At 40.4% G+C, this 26,827-nt stretch overlaps 1 protein-coding gene across 4 annotated transcripts in view; it reads right to left on the bottom strand.

Annotated features, from left to right (window-relative positions):
- The window catches only part of PKN2 (protein kinase N2), a 158,669-nt gene that overhangs the window by 22,498 nt on the left and 109,344 nt on the right, over positions 1 to 26,827 (bottom strand). For all 4 annotated transcript variants that reach the window (XM_070405524.1, XM_070405521.1, XM_070405523.1 and 1 more), the window contains 7 exons: positions 5,639 to 5,782; positions 5,256 to 5,331; positions 1,650 to 1,824; positions 1,293 to 1,419; positions 419 to 549; positions 260 to 335; positions 92 to 183 (listed from right to left, as the gene is read on the bottom strand). In XM_070405524.1, the coding sequence (XP_070261625.1) occupies positions 92 to 183; positions 260 to 335; positions 419 to 549; positions 1,293 to 1,419; positions 1,650 to 1,824; positions 5,256 to 5,331; positions 5,639 to 5,782 (821 nt within the window). The remainder of the gene's footprint in view (positions 1 to 91; positions 184 to 259; positions 336 to 418; positions 550 to 1,292; positions 1,420 to 1,649; positions 1,825 to 5,255; positions 5,332 to 5,638; positions 5,783 to 26,827) is intronic.

Here is a 26,827-nt window from a genome sequence, read left to right as displayed (position 1 = left end):
CTACCTTCTCTCTGAGGTTTGAGCATCTAATGGATGCTTCTCTGTCTCTGGATCTGTTTTTGTTCATCGGTTTATGTTTTAAAAAACTAACCTGTCTACTTCGTCTCGAGCTACAATGTCTCCTTTCTTTAAGGCTTTTATAGCAAACATCTCATTTGTGTGTTTATATTCAGCCAAAAGCACCTGAAATGAGATTAAATAATTATTTCCCACCAGAGTTATTACTTTTGTAGGTATTAAAGAAATATTAAGAGATTACCTTTCCAAAATGTCCTCTACCCAAGACAGCACAACATCTGAAGTCTTGTAGATTAAACTGAAACATTTGTTGAGATCTGAAAACAGCAATATCATTTAAAAATAAGGTAAAAGTATGAGACCAAACATGCAGTAGCAAAGTTCTGTACATATTCTTTACCTTCTATCCTCAAGTTCTCGAACTCCACTGTATTCTAGGCTTGATTGAGGAATATCAGCTTCAAATTCAGATTGAGATTTTGGACGTATACTATTTCTGTCATTTTCAATATCAAAAACAGCTTCTGAGTCCTGTGAAATATTAAATACTCATTAAATCAAAGAAACTTTCAACTTAGTAGGTAAGGATAAAGTTAAAATAAAAATGTCAGAAGTCAGTATTTGTAAGAAAAGTTAAATTCAGATACTAAATATTCATTTTAAGGTTAATTGTATATTGCATTTATCTAAAACATGTGAAAAACTTAACACATTAATGCCACCTTCAATGTGTATTCAGAAATCATGTTAACCAAGACAGAAGAGGAAGAGTGTTTACACAATATATCATTTACTATCAATCATGTTCTTATGCTCTTTTTAGCTGAAGCAGCCTATTTTATCTCTACTGGCCCATGGACATCTAGAGATTTTTATGTTTCACTCCTAAGAACACAAAACACAGACAATTAAAAAAAAAAAATCCTCACCTGAGTATATGCTCATTGAATTTAGAGGGGGAGGAAGTGAGGGAGGGAGAGAGAGAAAGAGGGGGGGGGGGGGAAACAAAGAGAGAGAGGGGGAGAGAGAAATATTGATGTGAGAGAGAACATCGATCTACTGCTCTCCTAATGGGATCCAACCTGCAACCCAGGAATTTGCCCTACCTGGGAATGGAACCTGTGACACTTTGGCCCATGAGATGATGCTCCAACTAACTGAGCAATACTGACAGGACACAGACAATTTTTAAATAATTGAAATGTATACCTCATTCACTATGATGCTTTTACTGGTAATTCACATGGTAAAAATAAAAGTTTAAAATGCCTTGCCTGTTCTGGTGCATCCAAATCTCTTAATTCAGCAGATTCATCCATTTCTCCAAGGGAAGAATCACGTGGTGGGGCTGGAGGAGGTTCAGGTTCAAGATCAAAGTCCAATTTGGTTACTGTAGAATCACTTATAAAAGAGAAAGTAATTCACCAAAAAGTTATCAAAAATATGTATTTTAAATAATCTAAAATTAAAGCAAACAATTTTTAATTTTTAAAAGTAATCAGAATACTAATTTCATCATACAATTTGGAAAAAAAATGAGACTTTAAATAGGCCCACTGTAATCAATAGATACAAATGTTACAATTTTTTTTATTTTTTATAAAAGCAATGCTTAAATCTTAAACACGTACCTAGTTGGAGATGCTAGTTCTGGGATGCGTACATCAACCACTGGCACTGTAGCAGGCCCAGGTGTTTGAGGACTAAAGGTGCCAGAATGATTTACTGTAGGAATAGCTCTTCTCACTAGCCTTCCCCAAGTGGCAATATTAATATTCATTTGAGGAGCTCTGAGAAATGTTTTGCCTGTGGATATTGTAAATAAACAGAACAAGTAATTTTTTTTACATATTACCAAAAGCTATAATTAAAAAAATTCATATTCATTGGTTTATAATTTAAGGACAAATAAAATGTGCCACTTAAAAAATAGTTAACTATTTGTTATAAATACTAGTGCAAAACAGCAAAAGCAGTTTTAAAGATAAATAGGTAGATACTTTATTTTTAAAGTCTAGTAATGATATGTGGTTAAGGCTTAATAAAAATTCTTATCTTTTGGAGATACTAACTATAATATTTAAGAATAAATCAATATGATGTCTGGATCTGCTCCAATTAATCTGAGGAAGTAATGAGTGAAAGAGATATAAAGAAAACAAAATTGGCCATGAGTTGACTGTGGTTGAAGTTGAGTGATGGTACATTGCTCTAGTCTCTCTACTTATGAGTATGTTTAAAATATTCCTTAATAAAAATAAATGAATACACAGATAAAGATAAAACAAAAAACAAAGATGGATATCACTTTTAAAACATTATGGAGAGATTCCAAAATGGTGCAGAAAAGTAGAAACTACACGGACATGCTCCCAAGACCAAACTGCAATTATAATTAAAATACAGATAAACCACCCTGAATAATCAACTGAAGACTAGCTGGAGAGAACCCTGATAACCAAGGATGGAAAGTGGAGACCGTATAGAGACTGATGAGAATTGAGGAGTCATGAAAGGGCTGGCTAGGCTCCCACAGACAGCAGCTGAATTTTCAGAGAGATATCTCAGCTATGTGGGGTTGCCACTGAGAACTCTGGGGTCTAAACCCCAAGTTGGGCCCCCCAGCCCAGAACTGAGAAAGGTGCCCACATAACATCTGGCTGTGAAAAGCAGCAGGGTTGCTGTTTACCAGGGAGAGATGGCTGGAAATGCAGGCACTCTCTTACAGGGCCAATGCACAAAATTTCATGTGCAGCCACTCACCTTGGGCTCTGGCAGAAGAAGAGCAGAGTCGACTGGAGCTATGTGAGCAGAAACCAGGTTTGGGGATTATGGGGTTAGAGCTTGGAAGGCAGACAACTGTTTCCTGTGCTGAGACATTCCCTCATACTGCAGAGGACATCTTTCTCTTGTATACCTTTACCATCAAGGCAGCTTTTGCCTGGAGGTAGGTGGGGGGAAAGTAATTGAAAACTTCTTGCCCCACCTTATAGAGTTTCTGAGGCCCATTAAGAGACTGAAAATAACAATCAGAGGCAGAGGCAGGTCTCTGGAGTCTTTGCCCCACCCAGTTGGAAAACCTCTCACCCCTTCCAGTGGTGGGTAGCCTAAGGCTAATCAAGACTGAATACCAATCAGATTGCAGACAGAGGTGGGTCTCTGGAGGTTTTGAGTCTTTGCCTGATCTAACCCAGGCCTGGGGCAAGGAAAAGCAGATCTTGGTGCACATCTTGGTCCTTTCCAAAAGAACCGAGCCCCAGCAGAGGAAGCCACAGCCTGTGGATAGTTGATAGCTCCAAACAGGTACTCAGGGCCAGTCACAAATAGCGCCTGACATTTTCCTGCACTAGTGATTGGGAGTCATAGCAGATCTACCTAATAAATAGACATAAACCTAAACAGAGAGCCAAAATGGGGAGACAAAAAAACAACCCCCAAATGAGAGAACAAGAGAATTCTCCAGAAGAAGTGCTAAATGAAATGAAGATAAGAAATTTGTCAGATGTAGAGTTCAGAATAATGACTGCAAAGATGCTCAACAGCGTGAATAAAGATATAGTAACTATAAAAAAAGACCTGTCGGAAATAAAGAATGACAACACTAATAAAGAACACACTGGAAGTCATCGCCACAGTGATCGGGCAAGAAGAAATAATGAGAAAGTAAAACTCTCATTATATGCAGATGACATGATATTGTACACAGAAAACCTAAAGACGCCATAAAAAAATTACTAGATTTAATAAATGAATTTGGCAAAGTAGCAGGATACAAATTAACACCCAGATGTTGATGGCAGTTTTTATATACCACTAATGAATTCTCTGAAAGAGAAATTAAACAAACAATCCCATTTACCAGTGCAACAACAAAAAAATTAAAATATTTAGGAATAAACTTAACCAAGGAGGTAAAAGACATGTACTTCAAAAACTACACGGTGTTGAAGAAAGAGATAGGGGAAGATATAAAGAAGTGGAAGAATGTATCGTGTTCATGGATTGGTAGAATTAACATCATTAAAATGTTCATACTACCCAAAGCAACCTATAGATTCAATACAATCCCTATTAACATACCAACAGCATATTTCACAGATCTAGAACAAACTCTCCAAAATTTATATGGAACCAAAAAAGACCCCAAATAGCTGCAGCAATCTTGAGAAAGAAGAACTAAGTTGGAGGGATTATAATACCAGATATCAAGTTATACTACAAAGCCACTGTAATCAAAACAGCCTGGTACTTGCACAATAACATGCACATAGGTCAATGGAACAGAACAGAGAACCCAGAAATCGACCCAAGCCATTATGCTCAATTAATATTTGACAAAGGAGGCAAGAATATACAATGGAGTCAAGAGAGTCTCTTCAATAAATGATGTTGGGAAAACTGGACAGATACAGGCAAAAAAATGAAACTAGACTACCAACTTACACCATACACAAGAATCAATTCAAAATGGATAAATGACTTAAATGTAAGTTGTGAAATCATAAAAATAGGAAATCATAGGCAGCAAAATCTCAGACATCTCTCACAGCAACATGTTTACTGATACATTTACTAGGGCAAAGGTAACTAAGGAGGAAATAAACAAATGGGACTACATCAAACTAAAAAGCTTCTTCACAGCAAAAGAAACCATCAACAAAATGAAAAAGGAGCCCACTGTGAGGGAGAACATGTCTGGTAATGATACCTCTGATAAAGGGTTACTATCCAAAATATAAAGGAGTTCATACAACTTAACAAAAGGAAGACAAACAATCCAATTTAAATATGGGCAAAGCACCTAAATAGACACTTCTCCAAAATGGACATAGAGAAGGCCAAGATACATGAAAAAATGCTCAAAGTCACTGATCATCAGAGAGATGCAAATTAAAATGACAATGAGGTATCACCTCACACCTGTCAGAATGGCTACCATCAACAAATCAACAAATGACAAATGCTGGCAAGGATGTGGAGAAAAGGGAACCCTAGTATATTACTGGTAGGAATGCAGACTGGTGCAGCTATTATGGAAACACTATGGAGTTTCCTCAAAAAATTAAAAATGGACATAGACAATAGGGTAGTGATGGCCTGGGGCGGAGAGCAGAACGAACTAGAAGGGGTTAATGGGGTTAATACTCTCAACAATGAAGATTTAAAAAAAGAAAAAAAAAGTACACAGATTTTCTTTACATCAGGAAACTCTTAGTATTTGATTTCTTATTAATTACCTTGCTGTTTTGAAAAAATTTTCTTTTGTCGTTGGAGTTTTGGTCTTCTTTCAATAACTGGATTAAAAAAGGTAACCTACAGTGAAGAAAATTTAAGTTGATATGAATATAGCACTGGATTTATGGTCATGAAATTCACTATACTACTAAGTTTTGAAAATTTAAGAGAACCTTAGATATAATATAGTCCAACCCCCTCTGAGTAAACAAATCAGAGGATAAATTATTTGTCTTAAGATAATATACCTTTTCAGTGGCAAAGCTGAGCCAAGATTTCAAGTTGTATGTGGTTTAGCCTAATACTCTCTCCACTTCTACATCATGCTGTCTACTTACATAATTTCAATTACAGTTATGCACATTTAATAAAATACATTTATTACCTCTGCAAATAAAGTACCCTGTGGTTCCAAATAGAGACACATGCCATGCCGCTGGTTGTCTAAAAAGTCTTCTAACCTCAGAAATTTTACAGCACACAGAGATCGCCAATCACGCCAATAAACTGAAATTTCCAGTTCACGTGACTAGGATAATTAAAAAAAAAAAAAAAGAAAACAGAGAAGACATCATTGGACACACACTTGACTAAAATATCACAAAAAGTATAAGATATAGATACAATAAACAAATAACACACACAATGATTGCACTATTTTAAAGAGTGCTTTTTCAATGTTTCTCTCTTATAATATTACTTTAATAAACATATACATTTTCATTCAAAGGAATAAATTATATTCTAAGAGTCTCCAGCTAAGATATTCCTTTTATATAAAGAATATACAACTGGGAACAACTAAAACAAATGAATGACTACAGAAACTCTTTTCAATCTTACAGCTTCAATCTTTCGGATTTTCCTCTGCCATTTGGCATCCCTTGCTGTGCTATTGCTAAAAGACCTCAGTGCTCACCTCAAAGAACCATTTCAAATCATATTTCCTGTATCAATGCTGAGTCAGAGAAAGGTTGTGGAGAGTATTTATTCTGCACTTACAGTGTGCCACACACTATGCCAAACACTTAAAGAATATTAGGTCCCTTAACCTTCAAAGAATACCACTGGATAATAGAATTAATAATAGCAGGGGTCTCTTGTAGGTAGGGAGAAAAAGGGAAATTCAGACTAAGTTTTATAAAAAAAGATGTTCAATTATCACATCATCAAAAAAACACAACAAAAAAACAAAAAAACCCCCCACAGTAAGTTGAATGTCCCAAAACCAGGGGCAAATATATTATACCACATCCATATGAGAGAATACTCTGTAGTCATCTATATACTAAAAGACTAAGCAAGTGGCTGACCATTTGTCTGGTAGCTATAACATGCACTAACCACCAGGGGGCAGACGTTCAATGCACAGGCAGGGAAACATGTAACAGACTGATGAATCTCAGAGGAAAGGCGGGGAGGGTGGGAAGAGATTAACCAAAAATCTTATATGCATACTAGAGGCCAGACACCGGTGGGTCCCTTGGCCTGGCCTGCAGGGATCAGGCCAAAATCGGCAGTCCGACATCCCCTGAGGGGTGCCAGATTGTAAGAAGGCACAGGCCAGGCCAAGGGACCCTACCAGTGCATGAATCTGTGCACTGGGCCTCTAGTTAAAAATGCTTACATAGGGTAATGCATTTAAGGTTTTAACAATCAATTACTAAACGTACTTGAAGAACACAGTTTATAAGTTGGGGAATCAAATCATAAACTGATGTCTACATATGCTATAATCTATACACATTTTAATTATAAAGCACCAGACTTTTCTATTATTTTGTTTTTTCCAGGATTTTGTATAGCATCCACAAAAATAGATAAATGTTTTTTCTTTTAGCTCTACACAGTAATAAATTACTTCTTTCAAATAATAACTTTAAATTTATGAAATTATATGTCTTATGTAAGTTCTTAGTATACACAATAAAAAAAATCTTTTGACTTTAACTTGAATAGAATATTACAGCACTCACACACTGCTTTTAATTACCATTTGCTTACCTTAAAATAATTATACCCTATTCGTACTTCTTCTCTCCCATAGTAATGTGTATCAGAGAGAAGAAAAGAGGTAGGAGGCACTGGGCTCACATATTCACTGCCATAGGTATCTTTGTTTAGTCCTTTTCCTGTTTGGTGCTGAGACCCTCTGGCACATTGTGTCTTGAATCATTTTTTTCATGTTCTCTTTTTTATAAGTGTTTTCTTTATTCATTTGTATCAACTTATTTTATTATTTAAAGATTTACATATTTGGAAAGTTATTTTGGGAAATAAACAGACTAAATAATTCAACCAAGGATCGGTAATTTATATTGTATTGCTTCAGGTCATAGAAGAAAAGGCCTCCTTTTCCCTGTCTTCTCCCACTATATTAGGGAGAAGCGCTTGTTATAGTTCAGGCAGATGGGAGGCATATAGATGCTGGGTATGAAATTAGTACTTGTTAAAAGTTCTTATACTTTCACACTGATAAATGATAACATTATACCTTTCACTAGGTGACAGAGGCGCAATCATCTCATCTGTATATATTCTAGCCACTCTGGTAAAACTCGCGTATTGATTCGTTTCTCTATTCTGTCTCTTTATTCTATGCTTTAAACTGAATTATACTAGAAGTTCTGAGATTTGTGATGGAAGGAGATTTCAAAGCCTTAGGCTAGTTTTCCTGGAGTTCTGCTCATTTGCTCAGGTTTTATATATAAAGCTCTTCAAATTTTGTTATTTTACATTGTTCCCTGTGAGTATCATTCTCTCTACAATTTAAGGGGATGTTAGCTATGCCCTAGAACAGAGTAAGATATTTTATGTCAGAAATCATGGAACCCCAATCCCACTTTAATCCCTAACATCCAGTGTGATTTGGATAGGTAAAGCAGGGATACAGTATCAAAGCAAAGTAGCTTCTATATAAATAGATGCCACTAATATTTATTGAATTTAAATTGCAAGTGAGACTGCTCATTTGCTGGCAATTTTCCAGAAGCAGGTCAGTTTTATAAAGCAAGGGCATCTTTGTAGGTAATGTCAAATCCTAAGAGTAACAAAATGCTAGATGGAGTGAAATGATCAAAACAGCTGCGTAGTGTGTTGTGAGCTAAGTACTGATTGGCAGTACTGGCAAACTGTCCCAACTTGGTGTTTCATTTTATCTTTTAATGAATTTGAACTCAGGACAAAAGAGAAAACTTGGTGGTAGACCTATGAAATCTGTATGGTTTGTCTAAAGCCTCTGCAAGGTCAAAAAGTAAATAAAAAGGTAAGAGACATTGAATCAGTCATAAGTATAAGTGGGGAAAGAGAGTAACACCTTAAAACATATGTTGCAATTAAAAAAAACCAGTACACATTTAGCATAAAAAGAACTGAAGCACAAAGAAGGCAGAGGTTCCCAAACTGTTCTTGAGGAACTCTGGGGCAACAGAGATATTTTGACTTTTCAAAAGAAACACAGTGACATCTGCAGGACACCATAAGAAACAGTCAACATTAGAACATACCACATTCCTTTTGATGACATAATCTTTGCTAAACTGGGTTTTCAATCATTGATTTTTACCACATGAAAAATCAATGTGGAATAGGAGATAAGGCTGCAGTGTCCAATCTAATTCCAAGCTTTGAGAAATTATATCTATGCAACAGGCAGATATATCCCATGAGTAAAGGTTATATAGCAATGAAAAAAAGTATTTAAAGGGTACACTGTAATGATTTGATATATGTATACAATTTGAAAGGATTCCTCTCATCTATTTAATAAACATGTACACCTCAAATATTTTATATGTTACACTAGAGGCCCGGTGCACAAAAATTTGTGCACTGGGGGGGGGGGGGGGGGCCGGGGGGCGGGTCCCCCAGCCCGGCCTGTGCCCTCTCACAGTCTGGGACCCTTCGGGAGATAACGACCTGCTGGCTTAGGCCTGCTCCTGGGTGGCAGAGGGCAGGCCCAATCCCTAGGTGCAGCCCCTGGTCAGGCTCAGAGCAGGGCCGATTGGGGAGTTGGGGCACCACCCCGTCATGCACAGAGCAGGGCAGATCGGGAGGTTGCAATGCCACCCTCAGTCACGCTCAGGGTAGGGCCGATTGAGGGGCTGGGGCACCGCCCCCTGTCACACTCAAGGCAGGGTCGATGGGGAGGTTGCAGCGCCACCCCCTGTCACTCACAGAGCAGGGCCAATCAGGGGGTTGGGGCGCTGCCCCCTGTCACTCACAGAGCAGGGCCCATCAGGGGGGTTGGGGCTCTGTACCCTGTCACACACAGAGCAGGGTCGATAAGGGGGTTGGGGAGCTCCCCCCTGTCACTCACAGAGTAGGGCCGATAGGGGAGCTGGAGCACCGCCCCCTGTCACACACAGAGCAGGGTGATCAGGGGGTTGGGGTGCTGCACCCTGTCACACTCAGGGCAGGGCCAATGGGGAGGTTATGGCTCTACCCTGTCACACACAGAGCAAGGCCCGTGGAGGGGGGTTGGGGCACCACCCTCTATCACCCACAGAGCAGGGCCAATCAGGGGGTTGGGGCACCGCACCCTGTCACACACAGAGCAGGGCCGATCAGGGGGTTGGTGTGCTGCACTCTGTCACACACAGAGCCACAGGGCAATCAGGGGGTTGGGGAGCTCCCCCCTATCAGGCACAGAGCAGGGCTGATCAGGGGGTTGGGGCACCTTCCCCTGTCATGAACAGAGCAGGGCGGATAGGGAGGTTGTGGCTTCACCCCCTGTCACACACAGAGCTGCAGGGCGATCAGGGGGTTTGGGTGCTGCCCCCTGTCACGCTGATCCTGTGCCAGGAGGCCTTGCGGCTCCGCTGATCCCGGTGCTGGGAGGCATATTACCCTTTTACTATTTAGAATAGAGGCCTGGGGGCCGGCTGGTTTGCCCTGAAGGGTGTCCTGGATCAGGGTGGGGGTCCCCACTGGGGTGCCTGGCCAGCCTCGATGAGGGGATGATGGCTGTTTGCAGCTGGTCACACACCCTTCAGGGTGGGGGTCCCCACTGGGGTGCCTGGCCAGTCTGGGTGAGGGGCTGAGGGCTGCCTTAAGGCTGGTGATTAACTGAAGCTCCCAACCGCTCCTTTTTTTCTTTTTTTTTTTATTCTGGGCCAGCTTTAGCTCTGGCTCTAGCTCTGAGGCTTCCGCTGGTTTGTTTGCCGTTCTATAATCGAAACAATGTATAACTCCAGCTCTGAGATCCCGGCAGTTTGTTTAGCTTCTATATTTGTTAGAATGTTTCAAACTGCCAGCTCAGAGGCCGTTGGAGTCTGCAGTCACTGCAGCAAGCAAGCCTCATGTTTGCTTCCAGCTGCCTGGCTGCCGGCCGCCATCTTGGCTGACAGCTAATTTGCATATACTCACTGATTAGCCAATGAAAAGGGTAGCGGTCGTACGCCAATTACCATGTTTCTCTTTTATTAGTGTAGATGATTATGTAAATGTAGAGATTATATTATATAGAAAAGTATATGTTTGGTGAGAACATTTAAGTTCCATTCTCTTAGCAAATTACATTTATACAATAGTGTTATCAACTATAGTCACCATATTATACATTAAATGTTCAGAACTTATTTATTTTATAGCTGTAAGTTGTACCTTTTTACTAACCTCTCCCTACTTCCCAATCCCAGGTAAATACTTCCTGCTCTCTGTTTTTGTGTTTTTAAATATGTTTTTATTGATTTTAGAGAGAAAGGAAGGGAGACAGATCAAGAGATAAAAACACTGATGAGAAAGAAACATCGACTGGCTGCCTCCTGCATGCCCCTAATGGGGATCAAGCCCACAACCCGGGTATGTGCCCTGACTAGGAATCAAACTGGTTACCTCTTGGTTCATGGGTCAACCCTCAAACATTGAACCACACTGGCCAGGGTAGATGTAGATAACTTTTTATGTATCCTTCTAGAGACTTGACTGGAGGGTTCCTGTTTGTTATCAATTCTGAAAAATTCTAGGCCATTACTGTTTTGGGCAGAGCCACTGCCCCATTCTCTCCATTCCCTCATTCTTGAACTCTACTTAGTGTATCAATCATTCTCATTCTATCCTTTACGTCTTTTAGCCTCTTTTTTCATATTTTTCATCTTTCTCTGTTGTACTCAGGTAATTTCATTAGCTATATTTTCCACACCAGTAACTACCTTCTGTTATTTATCCCATTCATTTGTTTTTCAATTTCATATGTTGTGTTTCCTATTTTTATAAGTTTTATTTAGTTCTCCTTCCCACCCAGCTTTAACAATTTATCAATTAATGGTAAATCATGTTTCATCACCACCTTTCCTTCAATTATTCTGAAGTATATCTCTGATCTCTAGAATCGCATTTTATTTATTTATTTTTTAAAAAATTCTGCTTCGTCTTGTTGGTTCATTACTCATTTTTTGCTCATGCTTTTATTCTTCTATTATTTATTTCAATAGTTTAAACATTCATTTTACATTCTGTAACTAATAATCCCATTATCTGTTGAGATTATTTTTGACACAAGCTCATCTATGGCAGAATACTTCCCTAAACTTCTGAAACAGAATTTAATAGTTTTTATTTTATCTAAAACTGTTTTGTTTTGAACCTATCATACTGTAAGTACGCTTATAGAAAGAACGTTTCTGGCTCCTTTGTATTTCTCAGTGCTAAATACAGACCTTGCATATTAAAGATAACAGAAGTAGAAAAAAGCTAAAATGTCTGCTTATAGTGTGTTTCAGAGCACTGACCTTCTAATAACAGTTGAGGTATGGAGAATTAAATCAAATTCAACTGTGTGGGGAGAGTGGGAGTAGGTAAGAAAGCAAACATGTTCAAATTACATGTTTTCCCCTTCCTCAGATTCTAATGTGTGTCTATATGAGAATCTATTTGGGAATCACTGTACCAATTAGAGGTGTCATTGTCCCTTGGGTATGTTGAAGTGTGGGGAAAAACAAACTGAGGAAATTTTTAGTTTTTAAATTATTTCACAATAAAGTATTTTTATTCATGCCATCAATACTTAATGAATATAAACATTAAGTACTGTGATAGAAATACAAAGAAAAACAATTTATGGTCCTGTTTTCAAATAGTTCATAGTTTTGATGGGGAGATAGAAAAGTAAATAAATTTGACCATAAAGACAAGAAGCACAATAACACAAAAGAGAGAGCTGACCATATTTGCGCCCTAAGGGTAGCTAGTAGAAAGATCAGAAAAAAAATCAGAATTACTCAAATTGGGTTTGAAGAGATGAATCACAAGAGTAAAAGAGGGGAGGGCAGTAGTCAGAGAGAAAAGAATGTATAAAATTAAGCAAGCATATAGTATACTTTAGAGATTGGAAATAGTTCCATGTAGTTAGAATCTAGAATATATAGAGAAATGACTTGGGAAATGAGAGGTAGAGACAGGTTATGAATGGCTCTGTAACCACGGACTTTGGTTTTCAATTTGTAAATTATAGGCTGCAACTAAAAGATTTTAAATCTAGAGGAATAGAGGTCAAATCAGATCAGACAGTATGGTAGTTAAACACAGGGGGCTCTACAATCACGACTGCCTAGTGCTGCACACTCAATAAATTCCTGCAACAAACAGATTCAAATTTTATCTATACATCACTTGCTAGTTTTGAGACTGAGCAAGTTACATATCCTTTGTGGGCCTCAGTTTGCTCATCTGTAAAATATGTATTATTATAATATCAATACTATATTGACATTATATTGAAAAGAGTTAAGCCTAGCCAGCATGGCTCAGTGGCTGAGCATTGACCTATGAACCAGGAGATCACAGTTGGATTCCCAGTCAGGGCACATGCCCAGGTTGCGGGCTGGATCCTCAGTGTGGGGCATGCAGGAGGCAGCCAATCAATGACTCTCTCTCATCACTGATGTTTCTCTCTCTCTCTCTCTCTCTCTCTCTCTCTCTCTCTCTCTGAAATCAATAAAAATATATATAAAAAAAGAGTTAAAACAAGCTCAGCACATAGTCAATGTCCAGTAATGTCAGCTATGATGATGATGATGATGATGATGATGATGATGATATGCACTTAAGCAAATCTACCATGGCCGAAGGATAGAGTGTAAAACAAAGAGAAAAGTTAGCCTACTATCATGAAGAACATAGGTTTTGGCTTCAGATTGGCTTGGCTTTGGTGTCAGATGCTTGTGTTGATTCCCAAAGCTTTCTAGCTGTATGACCTGAAAAATGTTACTTAAAGTCAGTAATCCCAAAACAGTGATAATAACTGCACACATGTCATAAGATTATTGGGAGGATTACATGAGACATTATAGGTAATGTGTCTTATTCATAATCTATTACAGAAGAAGTTTCAGCACTAACTGGGGAGACAAAGAAATATGCCCCAAATGAAAGAAGAAGAGAAGTCCTGAGAAACAGAACTAAGTGAAATGGAGGCAAGCCAGCTATCAGACAAAGAGTTCAAAACACTGATTATAATGATGCTCTAGGGACTTAGGAGAAGAATGGATGAAATCAGCAAGAACTTAAACAAAGAGAGTAAACATAAAAAAGGCCAAAGAAACTGTAAAAAAGAACCAGTAAGAAACGAAGAATACAACATCTGAAATGAAGACTACACTAGCGGGATTCAACAGCAGGCTATATAAAGCAGAGAATAGAGTCAGTGAGTTGAAAGACAAAATAGAAAATACCCAATCAGAGCAGCAAAAAGAAAAAAGAATGTGAAAAATAAAGATAGTCTACGGGATCACTGGGACAACATGATAACAACACCTGCATCATAGGGGTACAACAAGGAGAAGGGAGAAAGCAAAGAATAAAGAATCTATTCAAAGAAATAATGACTGAAAACATCCCCAACCTGGTAAAGAAAATAGACAAGTCCAGGAAGCACAGCGAGTCCCAAAGCAAATGATCCTAAAGAGACATATCATAATTAAAATGGCAAAAGTTAAAGACAAGGAGAATCTTGCCCTGGCTGGTGTGGCTCAGTTGGCTGTAGCATCATCCATACACCAAAAAGTGGTGGGTTTGATCCAGGTTAGGGCATGTGTGGAAGGTAATCAATCAATGTTTCTCTCTCTCCCTTTCTCTCTATAAAAAACAAAAATGCACCCCCCCACATCAAACAAACAAACAAAAAACACCAAATAACAACAAAAAGCGAAAATAAAATAAAGATAAAGAAAGACGAAGAGATTTTTAAACGCAAGAGAAAAAACAGTTACCTAAAAGGAAGTTCCCATAAGACTGTCAGCTGTTTTCGAAATGGAAACTTTTCAGGCCAGAAGGGACTGGCAGGAATTATTTAAAGTGATGAAGGGAAAGAACCTACAACCAGGACTAATCTACCCAGAAAGGCTAGCATTTAAATTGAATGTAAAATAAAGAGTGTCCCAGACAAGAAAAGATAAAGGAGTTTATTACCACCTAACTAGTATTATAAGAAATGTTATAGTCTTCTTTTAAAAAGAAGAAAAAAAAGGAACATAGTTATAAGAAATAAAGTGGCAATAAACACATACTTCTCAATAATCACTTTAAATGTAAATAGCTAAAATGAGCCAATCAAAAGACACAGTGTAGCTGAATCAATGAGAAAACAAAGCCCAAATATATGCTGTCTACAAGAGACCCATCTCAGAGCAAAAAGTAAACAGACTAAAAGTAAATGGATGGAAAAAGATATTTCATGCAAATGGAAACCAAACAAAATAGACTTTAAAACAAAGGCTATGATAGGAGATAATGATGGACATTATATAATGATAAAGGATCAACTGAAAAGAGGATATAACTCTTGTAAACAATCATGCACCCAATATATAAGCACCCAAACATACAAAGCAAATCATGATGGACATAAAGGGAGAGATCAACAGCAGTACAGCCATAGTAGGGGATTTTTAACACCTGATTGAATCAGTGGATAGACTTTTCAGATTTAAAAAAATCAAGAAAGAAACAGTGGCCATAAATGACACAATGGAACAGATAGATAAATTGATATTTTCAGAACATTTAACCCCCAAACAGCAGAATGTACATTCTTTTTAAGTGCACAAGGAACATTTTTCAGGGTAGACCATATGTTAGGATACAAAATGAGGCTCAATACATTCAAGATCATATCAAGCACCTTGTCTGGACACAATGCTCTGCAATTAGAAATCAATTACAAAACAAACAAACAAAAACACAAAAAAACCCACACAAACACATGGAGGCTAAACAATCCTATCTAATAAAAGAGAAACATGGTAATTAGCCGTACGACCGCTACCCTTCCCATTGGCTAATCAGCGAGATATGCAAATTAATCGCCAGTCAAGATGATGGCTAATTTGCATATGTCGGCTCCAAGCCACGGACTCAGGCTTTAGGCCTGGGTAAGGGAGGAGCCAGCCAGCGATTGTTGAGCCAGCGATGGTTGATGGCAGTGATGGCAGGGGAAGTGGGGTGGAGCCAACCAGCGATCCTTGATGTCAGCAGTGGCAGGGAGCAGGGGGTGCCCCGGCCCAGGCCTAATGCCTCGGCCTGAGGCTTTAGGCCTGGGACAGGGAGGAACCAGCCAGCGATCATTGATGGCGACAGCAGCGGGAACCAGGGCGGAGCCAGCCAGTGATCATTGAGCCAGCGATCCTTGGTGGTGGCAGCAGCGGGGAGCTGGGGGTGCCCTGGCCCAGGCCTAATGCCTCGGCCAGAGGCTTTAGGCTTGGGCCGGGGAGGAGCCAGCCAGTGATCCTTGATGGTGGTGGCGGCCGGAACTGTGGCGCAGCCAGCCAGCGATCCTTGATGGCCACAGCGGCTGGGAGCTGGGGGCCCCTGGCCCAGGGCTAATGACTCACCAGAGGCGTTAGGCCTGGGCAGGGGCCAAACCAGCAATTGGTGTGAACTACAGAGGAAACACCTTTTCTAACTGCTGATTGGTTAAGCTCCCCGTATGCCACTGGTAATATTCTTAGTAACATGGGTAATAAGAGTCCAAATAGGTGATCTAGGGTTTTTTTTACTACACTCTTGGAGAAAAAAAGGAAGGTCTGCTGCTGGCGGGTTAAGAAATGTCATATCCTGTCCTAGCTGGTTTGGCTCAGTGGATAATGCCTCGGCCTGCCCAACGCAGATTCTGGGTTCAATTCTGACCAAGGGCATGTACCTAGGTTGCAGGTTCCTCCCTGGCTCCGGCCCAGGTCAGGGCTCATGCAGGAGGCAACCAATCAAAGTGTTCCTCTCACTTTGATGTTTCTCTCTGTCTTTCCCTTTCTCTTCCACATTCTCTAAAAATCAATGGAAACATATCCCCAGGTGAGGATAAAGAAAGAAATGTCATATCCTATGAAAGACACTTCTTGAAAGTGCCTAAAGAAAGTTGTCATTTTTTCATGGTAAAGGGACTGGAGTCCGTGTTGATGGCTGCGGTGACTGGCAGTGGCTGCAACAGTGCGGTGATGGGGCTGGTGCCTTCCCCTGATCAGCCCGGTTGACTCCCACAAATGAAATAAATGAAAATAAACACATAACAACACAATCTATGGGACACAGCCAAAGCAGTCCTATGAGGAAAATTCATAGCAATACAGGCCTACCTAAAGAAGGAAAAACTCAAGTAAACAACTAACCTTACACCTAAAGGAAATAAAAAAATTTACAACAAACAAAACCAAAAGTGAGTGCCTCGAAGGAAGGAAATAATAAAGATCAGAGCAGAAGTAAACAAAATAAAGCTAGAAAAATACAAAAGATCAATGAAAACAAAAGCTGTTTCTTTGAAAAGATAAACAAAACTGATAAGCTATTAACCTGATTAATCAAAAGAGAGAAATCCCAAATAAATAAAATCAGAAATGAAAAAGAAACTGATGTCACAGAAATACAAAGAATAAGAAAATACTATGAACCTATATGGCAACGATTGGACAATCTGGAAGAAATGGATAAAATCCTTGAAACAATCTTCTAAAACTGAATCAGGAAGAAACAAAAAATATGAACAAAGTGATTACAACTAATGAAATCGAAGCAGTAAATAATAAATTAAAAAACTCCCAGCAAACAAAACTCCTGGACTGGATAGGTTCACAGGTTAATTTTACCAAATATTCAAAGCCAAACTAACACCTATCCTCAAAATATTCCAAAAAACACAAGAGGAGGAAAGCCTCCCAAGCTCATTTTATGAGGTCAGCATTACTCTGATTCCAAAATTAGATAAAGGCACTACAAAGAAAAATAATTATATACCAATATCCCTGATGAACAGAGATGCAAAAATCCTCAACAAAATATAAACAAACTAAATTCAAATAATATAGTAAAAAGATCATACATCATTATCTAGTGGGATTTATTCCTGGGGTGCAAGGTTGATACAATATCCACAAATTAATGAATGTGATACATCACATAAGCAAAATGAAGGATAAAAATACTAAGATCATATCAATAGATGCAGAAAAGCAGTTAATATCCACTATCATTTATGATAAAAATTCTCAGCAAAGTGGGAATAGAGAAAACATGCCTCAACATAATAATGGCCATATATGACAAATCCATATTCAAAGGAGAAAAACTAAAAGTATTTCCTTTAAGACCTGAAACCATAAAACACCTAGGAGAAAGCATAGGGAGTCAAATCTTAAACATTTCTTGTAGCAATATTTTTTCTGACATATCTCCCCTGACCAAGGAAACAAAAGAAAATAATAAACAAATGGGACTAAATCAAACTAAAGAGTTTTTACATAGCAAAGGAAACCATCAACAAAACAAAAAGACAACTTGCTGAATGGGAGAACAAATTCTCCAATGGCACATCAGATAAGGTGTTAATATCCAAAATTTATAAAGAACCCATACTACCCAACGCAAAAAACAAATCAAGAAACCAAACCAACCAATACAATTAAAAAATGGGCAGAGGACCTGAATAGATACTTCTCCAAAGATGACATACAGATGGCCAACAGACATATGAAAAGATGCTCAACAGCACTAATCATCAGAAAAATGCAAATTAAAACCACAATGAAATATCACCTCATACCTGTCAAGAGTGGCAATTGTCAATGAATTAAACAATAAGCGTTGGCTAGGATGTGGAGAGAAGGGAACCCTTGTGCACTGATGGGGGGAATGCAGATTGGTGTAACCACTATGAAAAACAGTAAGGAAGCTCCTCAAAAATTAAAAATGGAACTGCTTTATGACCCAGGAATTCCACTTCTGGGTATTTACCTGAAGAAACCCAAAACACAAATTCTAAAGAATATATGCATTCCCTATGTTCACTGCAGCGTTATTTACAATAGGCAAGATATGGAAGCAATCCAAGTGCCCATCAATAGAGGAGTGGATAAAAATTAGTGGGAAATATATATAATAGAATATTACTCAGCCATTAAAAAGAATGAAATATTGCCATTTGTGACAGCATGAATGGACCTAGAGAATATTATGCTCAATGAAATAAGTCAGTCAGAGAAAGGCAAATACCATGATTTCACTTATATGTGGAAACCTAAAGAACAAAATAAACAAACAAACAAACAAAACTGAAACAGACTCATAGACACAAAGAGAGTGGAATGGTGTTGCCAGATAGGAAGAGTGTTGGGGGACTGGGTGAAAGAGGTGAAGGGATTAAGAAGTACAAACTGGTAATTACAAAACAGTTATGGGGATGTAAAGTATAGCATAGGGAATACTGTCCATAATACTGTGGTAACTATATATGGTGCCAGGTGGATACTGGAAATAGCTGGGAGGGGGCTGGGGGAGAAAGAACACTTTGCAAAGTTATGATTCCCAAACCCTCAGCTTCTTCTTCTTTAAAATGGTAATATGCCTGGGTGCTATGGCTCAGTGGTTGAGCATCTCCTATGAAACAGGAGGTCACAGTTCAATTCCTGGTAAGGACACATGCCCAGGTTGAGGGCTTGATTCCCAGTAGGGGGGATGTAGGAGGCAGCTGATAAATGATTCTCTCTCATCATTAATATTTCTATTTCTCTCTCCTTCTCCCTTCCTTTCAGAAATCAATAAAAATATATTTTTAAAATGGTAATAATTACACCTTACTCAAGAATCCATTGTAAAAATTAAAGGTGAAAGAAAAGTTGCCAGTAATGGAGTTAAGATCTGAAAACTGAGACAACTTTTTAAGTACAGCTGAGGCTAGAAACTAAAATTTGTAGTAATTGGTATGAACCATTTCAGCAGCATTCAGCAATTTGGGGCAGATTAGACAGATGGCAGAACTGATTTGCTGTTGGGAGTTTCTATAGCAGGTGTGGTATAGAGAGAAAGTTGAAAGATGATGTAGAGGCATCAATATGAAAATGGTTCAGGGTAACACGAGTTTTAGAGTAAATAGAGGGGAAAAAATCTGGTAGGAACTGATGAGTCCCTTCCTGAAAAATCAAGGAAATGGAAATATTATATTGGACATTTAGCTTAGTGATGATGAAGTACAAGAGGCAGAGGAACAACAATAATACCATGAGTTAGTGTTTACTACTTAACCATATGTACTACAAGGTATTAATCTAGGTCAGTGATGGCGAACCTTTTGAGCTCGGCATGTCAGCATTTTGAAAAACCCTAACTAAACTCTGGTGCCGTGTCACATATAGAAATTTTTTGATATTTGCAACCATAGTAAAACAAAGACTTATATTTTTGATACTTATTTTATATATTTAAATGCCATTTAACAAAGAAAAATCAACCAAAAAAAAATGAGTTCGCGTGTCAGAGGTTCGCCATCACTGATCTAGGTGCTTTGTGTAGTTATCTCATTTAAGGAAATAGTAAGATTTGATGAAAGTTCAGCATATTGAATTTAACACCTTTCGTACCGCATAGAAGTCTCTAAGACATACGCCAGGGACCGCACGTTTTTGGGCAAACTGCATGTTATTTAAATCATCATAATGTATTTTAGGTGTCATTTTTCAATAATTATAACATTTTTATTTACAAAAACAATTAAACAATTAAAATTCCTAGTACTTTTTTAACGTATGGTACTGTGTAAAACATTTTCCTCTATGAAGAGGGTCCAAACAAAATTTACATAAGTATCTAGATTCGCTCCTTTTTCCATGGGCGTGAAAAACGAGAACCCACGTGAGTGGTCCTTAACAGATGGCCCTCGAAACATGAGAAAACTCGTGAGCGGTACGAAAGGTGTTAAGATTTCAGAACAATTCATTGCTAAAATGTCAGGAAGTAAAAATACACTGGGCCTGAAGTATTCAAAAAATTTGAAATAATAGTAGGTTAAATAAGTATTTAGATATACAAATTTTTAAAAAATCTCTCATAATGATGACTAATGTTAGAGTGAAGAACCAAAGTCCTTAAAGAATACTGGAGAATACCTAAATGATCAAGAGGTGACAGATGAAAAAGAAAAAAAAAAAGTAGACAATTATAATATACTAGAGGCCCAGTGCACAAAAATTTGTGCACTTGAGGGGGTTCCTCAGCCTCAGCCCAGTCCCTCTCACAGTCTGGGACCCCTCAGGGGATGACCACCTGCTGGCTTAGGCCTGCTCCCCGGGGGATTGGGCCTAAGCTGGCAGTCAGACATCCCTCTGACAGCCCCGGAGCCCTTGGGGGATGTCCACTTGCAGGCGGGGAGCAGGCCTAAGCTGCAGTCGGACATCCTTAGCGCTGCTGAGGAGGCAGAAGAGGCTCCCACCACCACCGCTGTACTGGCAGCCGTCAGCCTGGCTTGTGGCTGAGCAGAGCTCCCCCTGTGGGAGCGCACTGACCACCAGAGGGAAGCTCCTGCATTGAGCATCTGCCCCCTGGTGGTCAGTGTGTATCAGTAACCTAAGCCTCCTGCTCACTCCAGCTCTGTGGCTGCCGCCATCTTAGTTGGGCTAATTTGCATACTGCTCCTGATTGGCTGGTGGGTGTGGCTTGTGTGTAGCAGAGGGATGGTTAATTTGCATGTTTCTCTTTTATTATATAGGATTAGAGGCCTGGTGCACGAAATTTGTGCACTCAGGGGGTCCCTTAGCCCAGCCTGTGCCCTCTTACAGTCTGGGAGCCCTCGGGGGATGTCCCACTGACGGCTTAGGTGTGCCGTCAGTCGGACATCCTTAGTGCTGCCAAAGAGGCAAGAGAGGCTGCTGCTACAGCCACTACACTCACCAGCCGTGAGTCTGGCTTCTGGCTGAGTGGCACTCCCCCTGTGGGAGCGCACTGACCATCAGGAGGCAGCTTCTGCATTTAGTGTCTGCCCCTAGTGGTCAGTGTGCATCAAAGATTGATCGTTCACCTGTCCAGTCGATTTGCATATTAGCCTTTTATTATATAGGACTAGAGGCTCGGTGCATGAAATTCGAGCACTGAGGGGGGGGGGGGGGGGAGAGGGTCCCTCAGCCTCGCCTGTGCCCTCTCGCAGTCCGGGAGCCCTTGGGGGATGTCTGACTGCAGCGGAGGCGGGAGAAGCTCCCGCAACTGCCACTGCACTCACCAGCTGTGAGCCTGGCTTCTGGCTGAGCGGTGCTCCCCCTGTGGAAGCGAACTGACGACCAGGGGGCAGCTCCTGCGATGAGCATCTGACCCCTGGTGGTCAGTGATGTCACAGCGACCGATTGTTTTGCTGTTTGGTTGATTTGCATATTACCCTTTTATTGTATAGGACTAGTGGCCCGGTGCACGAAATTCGTGCACAGGGGAGGGTGTGTTCCTCAGCCTGGCTTGCACCCTCTCCAATTTGTCCTGCCAGTTTACAGGGATCGGGCCTAAATCAGCAGTCAGGCATCCCTCTCGTAATCCAGGACTGTTGGCTCCTAACCGCTCACCTGCCTGCCTGCCTGCCTGATTGCCTCTAACCACTCCACCTGCCGGCCTGCTCCCCCCCAACTGCCCCCCCACTGCCAGCCTGCTCCCCCCCAACTGCCCGCCCCTGCTGGCCTGCTCGCCCCTACTTTCCTTCCCCACTGGCCTGCTCATCCCCAACCGTCACCCTGCTGGCCTGCTCACTCCAAACTGCCCCCCTGCTATCCTGATCACCTCCAACTGACCCCCACTAATGGCCTGCTTGCCCCCAACTGCCACCCCTGCTGGTCTACTCACCCCCAATGGCCCCACCCCCTACCAGCCTGATCACCCACAACTGCCCTCCCCTCTTGACCTCTAACTGCCTCTACCTCAGCCCCGCCACCATGGCTTTGTCCAGAAGAACATCTGGAAGGTCTCCTGGAAGGTCTCCCAGTCTAATTAGCACATTACTCTTTTATTAGTATAGATACATTTGTCCGTAAATATGATTATGATTGCAGGTATGAGTAGGACCAGGTAAAATTTTATAGAATGGGCCTTTTATTACAGATGGTTTGCCATGTATGCATTTTTTCTAAAGAAGTAAAAATTACTTTAAAAAATGTTTCAGGAAGATTTTGAGAAATTTACAGTATCTGCTTTTCTTCCAAGAAAGTTGTCACTTTTATGCCAGTGAGAATTATTTGTATGCTTTGTATGTCAGCATTGGGCCACTGTGACTGGGGGCACTTAGCTTGACTTGAGAGTAATTATCTTGCTCACTGGCTGGGAGGGAGGGTGTGTGGCAGAGGAGATAAATACTCGGTTCTGGATTATTCATAGATTGCTGACTTTCTGGATTGCTTGTGCAAGTCCCTCCTTTTATTGATGTCCACCTTCTGTTGACAGACATCTACCCTGGGAGAGAAATGAGATGAAACTCTCTCTTTCTTGTCACTGTAAAAATCATTTGAATTTCTAAGGTGTGATAAGGCCACCCAGCCATCCACAGTCAAGGTACACATTTTCATGGAGGATGTTCCCACTTTGGAATAAATTAAAACAATTTTTTTCTTTTAATTTAAACTTTCTTCTGTAACTGTTTTCTTGTTACTTAAAAGATAGGGTTTTTTTTAAACTACTTCCAAAGCTTTTCAAGCTATATATGTCCTTGGAATTAATTTATAAATAAGAATTAAGCCCGGCGGGTGTGATTCAGTGTTTTAGCATTGACCTATGAACCTGAAGTCACAGTCTGATTCCAGGTCAGGCCACATGCCCAGGTTGTGGGCTTGATACCCAGTACAGGGGCGTGTAGGAGGCAGCCAATCAATGATTCTCTCTCATCATTGATGTTTCTATCTTTCTCCCTCTCCCTTCCTCTCTGAATCAGTAAGAACGTATTTTAAAGAGAGAGAGAGAGAAGAGTATATATGTTTGTAAATAAGAAAACATGTATTTGATGCTCTTAGAAAGTCTTATTTTTTAAAACTTGTGCAGTATAGGGAACTCTACAGGTTCTCTTAATTTGAAGAAAGTTAGAGGGAAAGGTACTAATTCAGAGTTCCTTGGGAAAATGTGCCACTTATATATTTTTTATGTTTATTTTTTTTAAATCAAAAACAAATATTTTCTATTCAGAAAATATATTTGGATCTAAATATCTTCTATAATTTTAACCCTAAAATATCAATTTAAATATTTTAAAAATGGTTTGGATGTTTGCTTTTAAAGTAAGTTAGGTTACTGGAGTTCTACATGTTACTGGATCACCTGGGGTAATTTTCTGATTGGAAAATTAAGAATTATAGTCAGAGGGGAGGACATGAGAATTTTTAAAGAACATATTCAATTTACTTTAGAAGCTGAACCTCTCTTATTATGTGACTTGTTTTGTATGTTTGTTAAACTATATTATCACATAAGCATTGCTGCTATTGGCACAAACAGTGACAGTTGATTCGGGTCATCTGAATGTCCACTGTCTGTTTTAATTTGTATGTTCGTTTTGACTCTGTCATATGCTCAATCTTCAGTGGAAGTCATGAGAACATATTATTTTTGCCTGCTCCCTACTTTACGTTGGAAATATTCTTTTTTACCCAGACGGACCTTAAGTTTGATGTAAGGGATTGTTAACGTTGCCAAATTTTTTCTTCCTTGCCAAGTAAGAGAGTTGTGAACTCTTCAGTGATGCCTTCCCCAGGATATTTGCAGATGTGGTTGGGAAAAGTCATTTCATCCCCAACCTTTGCATGTCAGGTGCTGGGGTGCCCGGGCTCCCGCTCGCCCCGATTGCTGGGGGGATCACAGGGCCAGCCTGTGCCCGGGCTCCCGTTCACCCCGATTGCCGCAGGGATCACGGGCCTGCGCCCAGGCTCCTGCTTGCTGCGGGGATCACGCAGCAGGCCTGCGCCTGAGCTCCCGCTCGCCCCCATTGTCGCGGGGATCACACGGCAAGCCTGTGCCCGGGCTCCGCTCACCCTAATTACCTCAGGGATCACACGGCCAGCCTGCGCCCGGGCTCCCGCTCACCCCAATCGCTGCGGGGATCATGAGGCCACAGGCCAGCCCGGCTTTCTGATGGCCTCCTTCGCCTGCCCCATCTCTTGCCTGCCGCCTGGGTTTCCGATCACCGTTTTTCCATTCTTCCCCTTTCACCTCCCATCATTGCAGGATATGCTAATTAACCACCATCTTTTTTGGCGGTTAACCACCATCTTGGCTGGCAGTTAATTTGCATATCGCCCTGATTAGCCAATGGGAAGGGTAGCGGTTGTACACTAATTACCATGTTTCTCTTTTATTAGATAGGATAGTTTGTCTCAGAGGACTTACATAGCCTCAAAGGAGGATATGACATGTTATTTGATAGTAGCAGAATTTACCTCAGCAAAAGAGAGGTAAAAAGTGTAAATGTTGCTATAGCTCCAGAATAAGTTAAAAAATAGCATCTCAGATTAAACAATATGCTCAATGTCAGACAGCTCAGACATGGAGGAAATTTAAATGTCTCTGTGTTCCTATTCTATGACTTGTTCTATATTGAGATGCTTTACTCCCCATTAAAAAGATGTTGCATGCATTTTTATCCTCTTATAGGGAGGAAAGCATCTTTCTCACTGACATAGTTTCTATGAGAGATCATTTTCACTTTTTGCCTAAATATCTAGGTTTTTACCTCAACCTTCTTATTCAAGCCCCCTTGTGAGTTATCTGATAGAAGACTTTCTTCCTTTTTTCTTGAGAAGCAGGCCATTAAATGAAAGAATACAATGTGTTCTCGTCCATGCCTTAAGTTTTACATGGGTTGGGGCCCACAATGTTGCTGCATACTCAACCACAGTGTCAAATATCAGCTTATATTTTTGTAATATAGATGAGGATATTGACTGTGCATGGTTTAAAAGAGTTATAGTTTAACCTTCTTTAATGTAGTATAAATTCTGAAAATTTGAAACCAATAAATAGTCATAATCTGGTATTCTATCTTACACCCCACCCTCTCACTGCTACTGTCATACCAATAAATGCAATCTTTCTACAATCTCAGTTGTCTACATCCTTCTCTCTGACCATCACCTAACATTCTGACTTACTCTCTAAAGTACCTCAACATCTACTGACCCTTCAGCCTCTCTGTTACTTCCAATCTGGTAATCCTTTTTACTGGCTCTCACTCTCTCAATGTCCTCTCTTACTCCTTTCTATTTATTAGTGAACATTCTCTAGTACTCTGCTTTAAACAGCACTGATTCCTGATAAAATTTTCTAAGTTTCAGTTCTAAGGATGTGAAGGAAAACCCCTATTCTGTAAAACTACTGTTTGGAATTCTCTGCTTATTCTGAAAAAATAAGTTTGCTTTCTAGCCTGCTTGAATAATGGGGGAGATAAACTTAGCTGTCTGACCTTGTAGGCCAGAGACTAGATACACCCAATGCCATGCCAGGTGCATTTTTTAACTGATAGAACTGTGTAGTTTTCAAGGCTGCCGCCAGCAAGCACACAAAGGGCTGGCTCTTCTATAAAAAGGGAAGTTCTGCTTGTAGCTTGGCTTAGAATTTGGATTTATTTCCCTAAGCCCGCCGCGGTGAATAAAGTGTAACTCCAAATTCTCAGAGCACTGTTTGGTTCTTGTCCGTTTTTTTTCTGTGACATAATTGGTTCCCTGACATTTCGGGAAGACCGGGGAACCACCCATCGTGGCCTCTTGGCCTCTGGTGTGGACTGGGTTTGGGGACCGGGGGAGCCGGATAGGCCCCCGGGAGGTGCCGCTCTGCTGATTTAGCAGAATTGAACTGGGGGGACTCTGGGCGCTCCCGGGCCTCAGCCCAGGACCCGGCCGGCATCTGGCGAGCATGGACGGACACACCCTGGGACTTGTCGACAGAATTGGTAAGGTGGGGGCCCCACCCTACCAGTTTGGTCCACTCAGAATGAGTGGAAGGGGAACTTGACCACCTCCCGGGAAGCCACAGAGCTCCCTTTGGAATTGGGAATTTGTTTGGAATTTGGAATTTGTTAGAAATTGGGAATTTGTTTAAACTCTGAGTGAACAGCTGTTTGTTTGTGTGGGACTAGCCAATTTGCTACCGAGAAGGGGGACTGGACGCAGTCTTAACTCCTCCAGTAGGTTCTCACCGAGACGTTGGTTGAGAATTCTGTTCTGGGACATGGGTGCCAGGAATGCCCCCACGCCCATTTGGGGAGTTGGGCATTGTTTCGTTTACTTGCTCAGCTCCAGTCTAGGCTGGTGTACTGAGAGAGTGTGAATACGAGTGTTTGTCTGTCTTGGCTGCTCATTAACTGGTC

The sequence above is a fragment of the Myotis yumanensis genome, unplaced genomic scaffold, assembly GCF_028538775.1.
Source record: "Myotis yumanensis isolate MYYU_CA2020_CCGP unplaced genomic scaffold, mMyoYum1.0.hap1 SCAF_2, whole genome shotgun sequence".
Taxonomy (NCBI): Eukaryota; Metazoa; Chordata; class Mammalia; order Chiroptera; family Vespertilionidae; genus Myotis; species Myotis yumanensis.
This window is presented reverse-complemented; position numbering and strand designations above follow the sequence as displayed.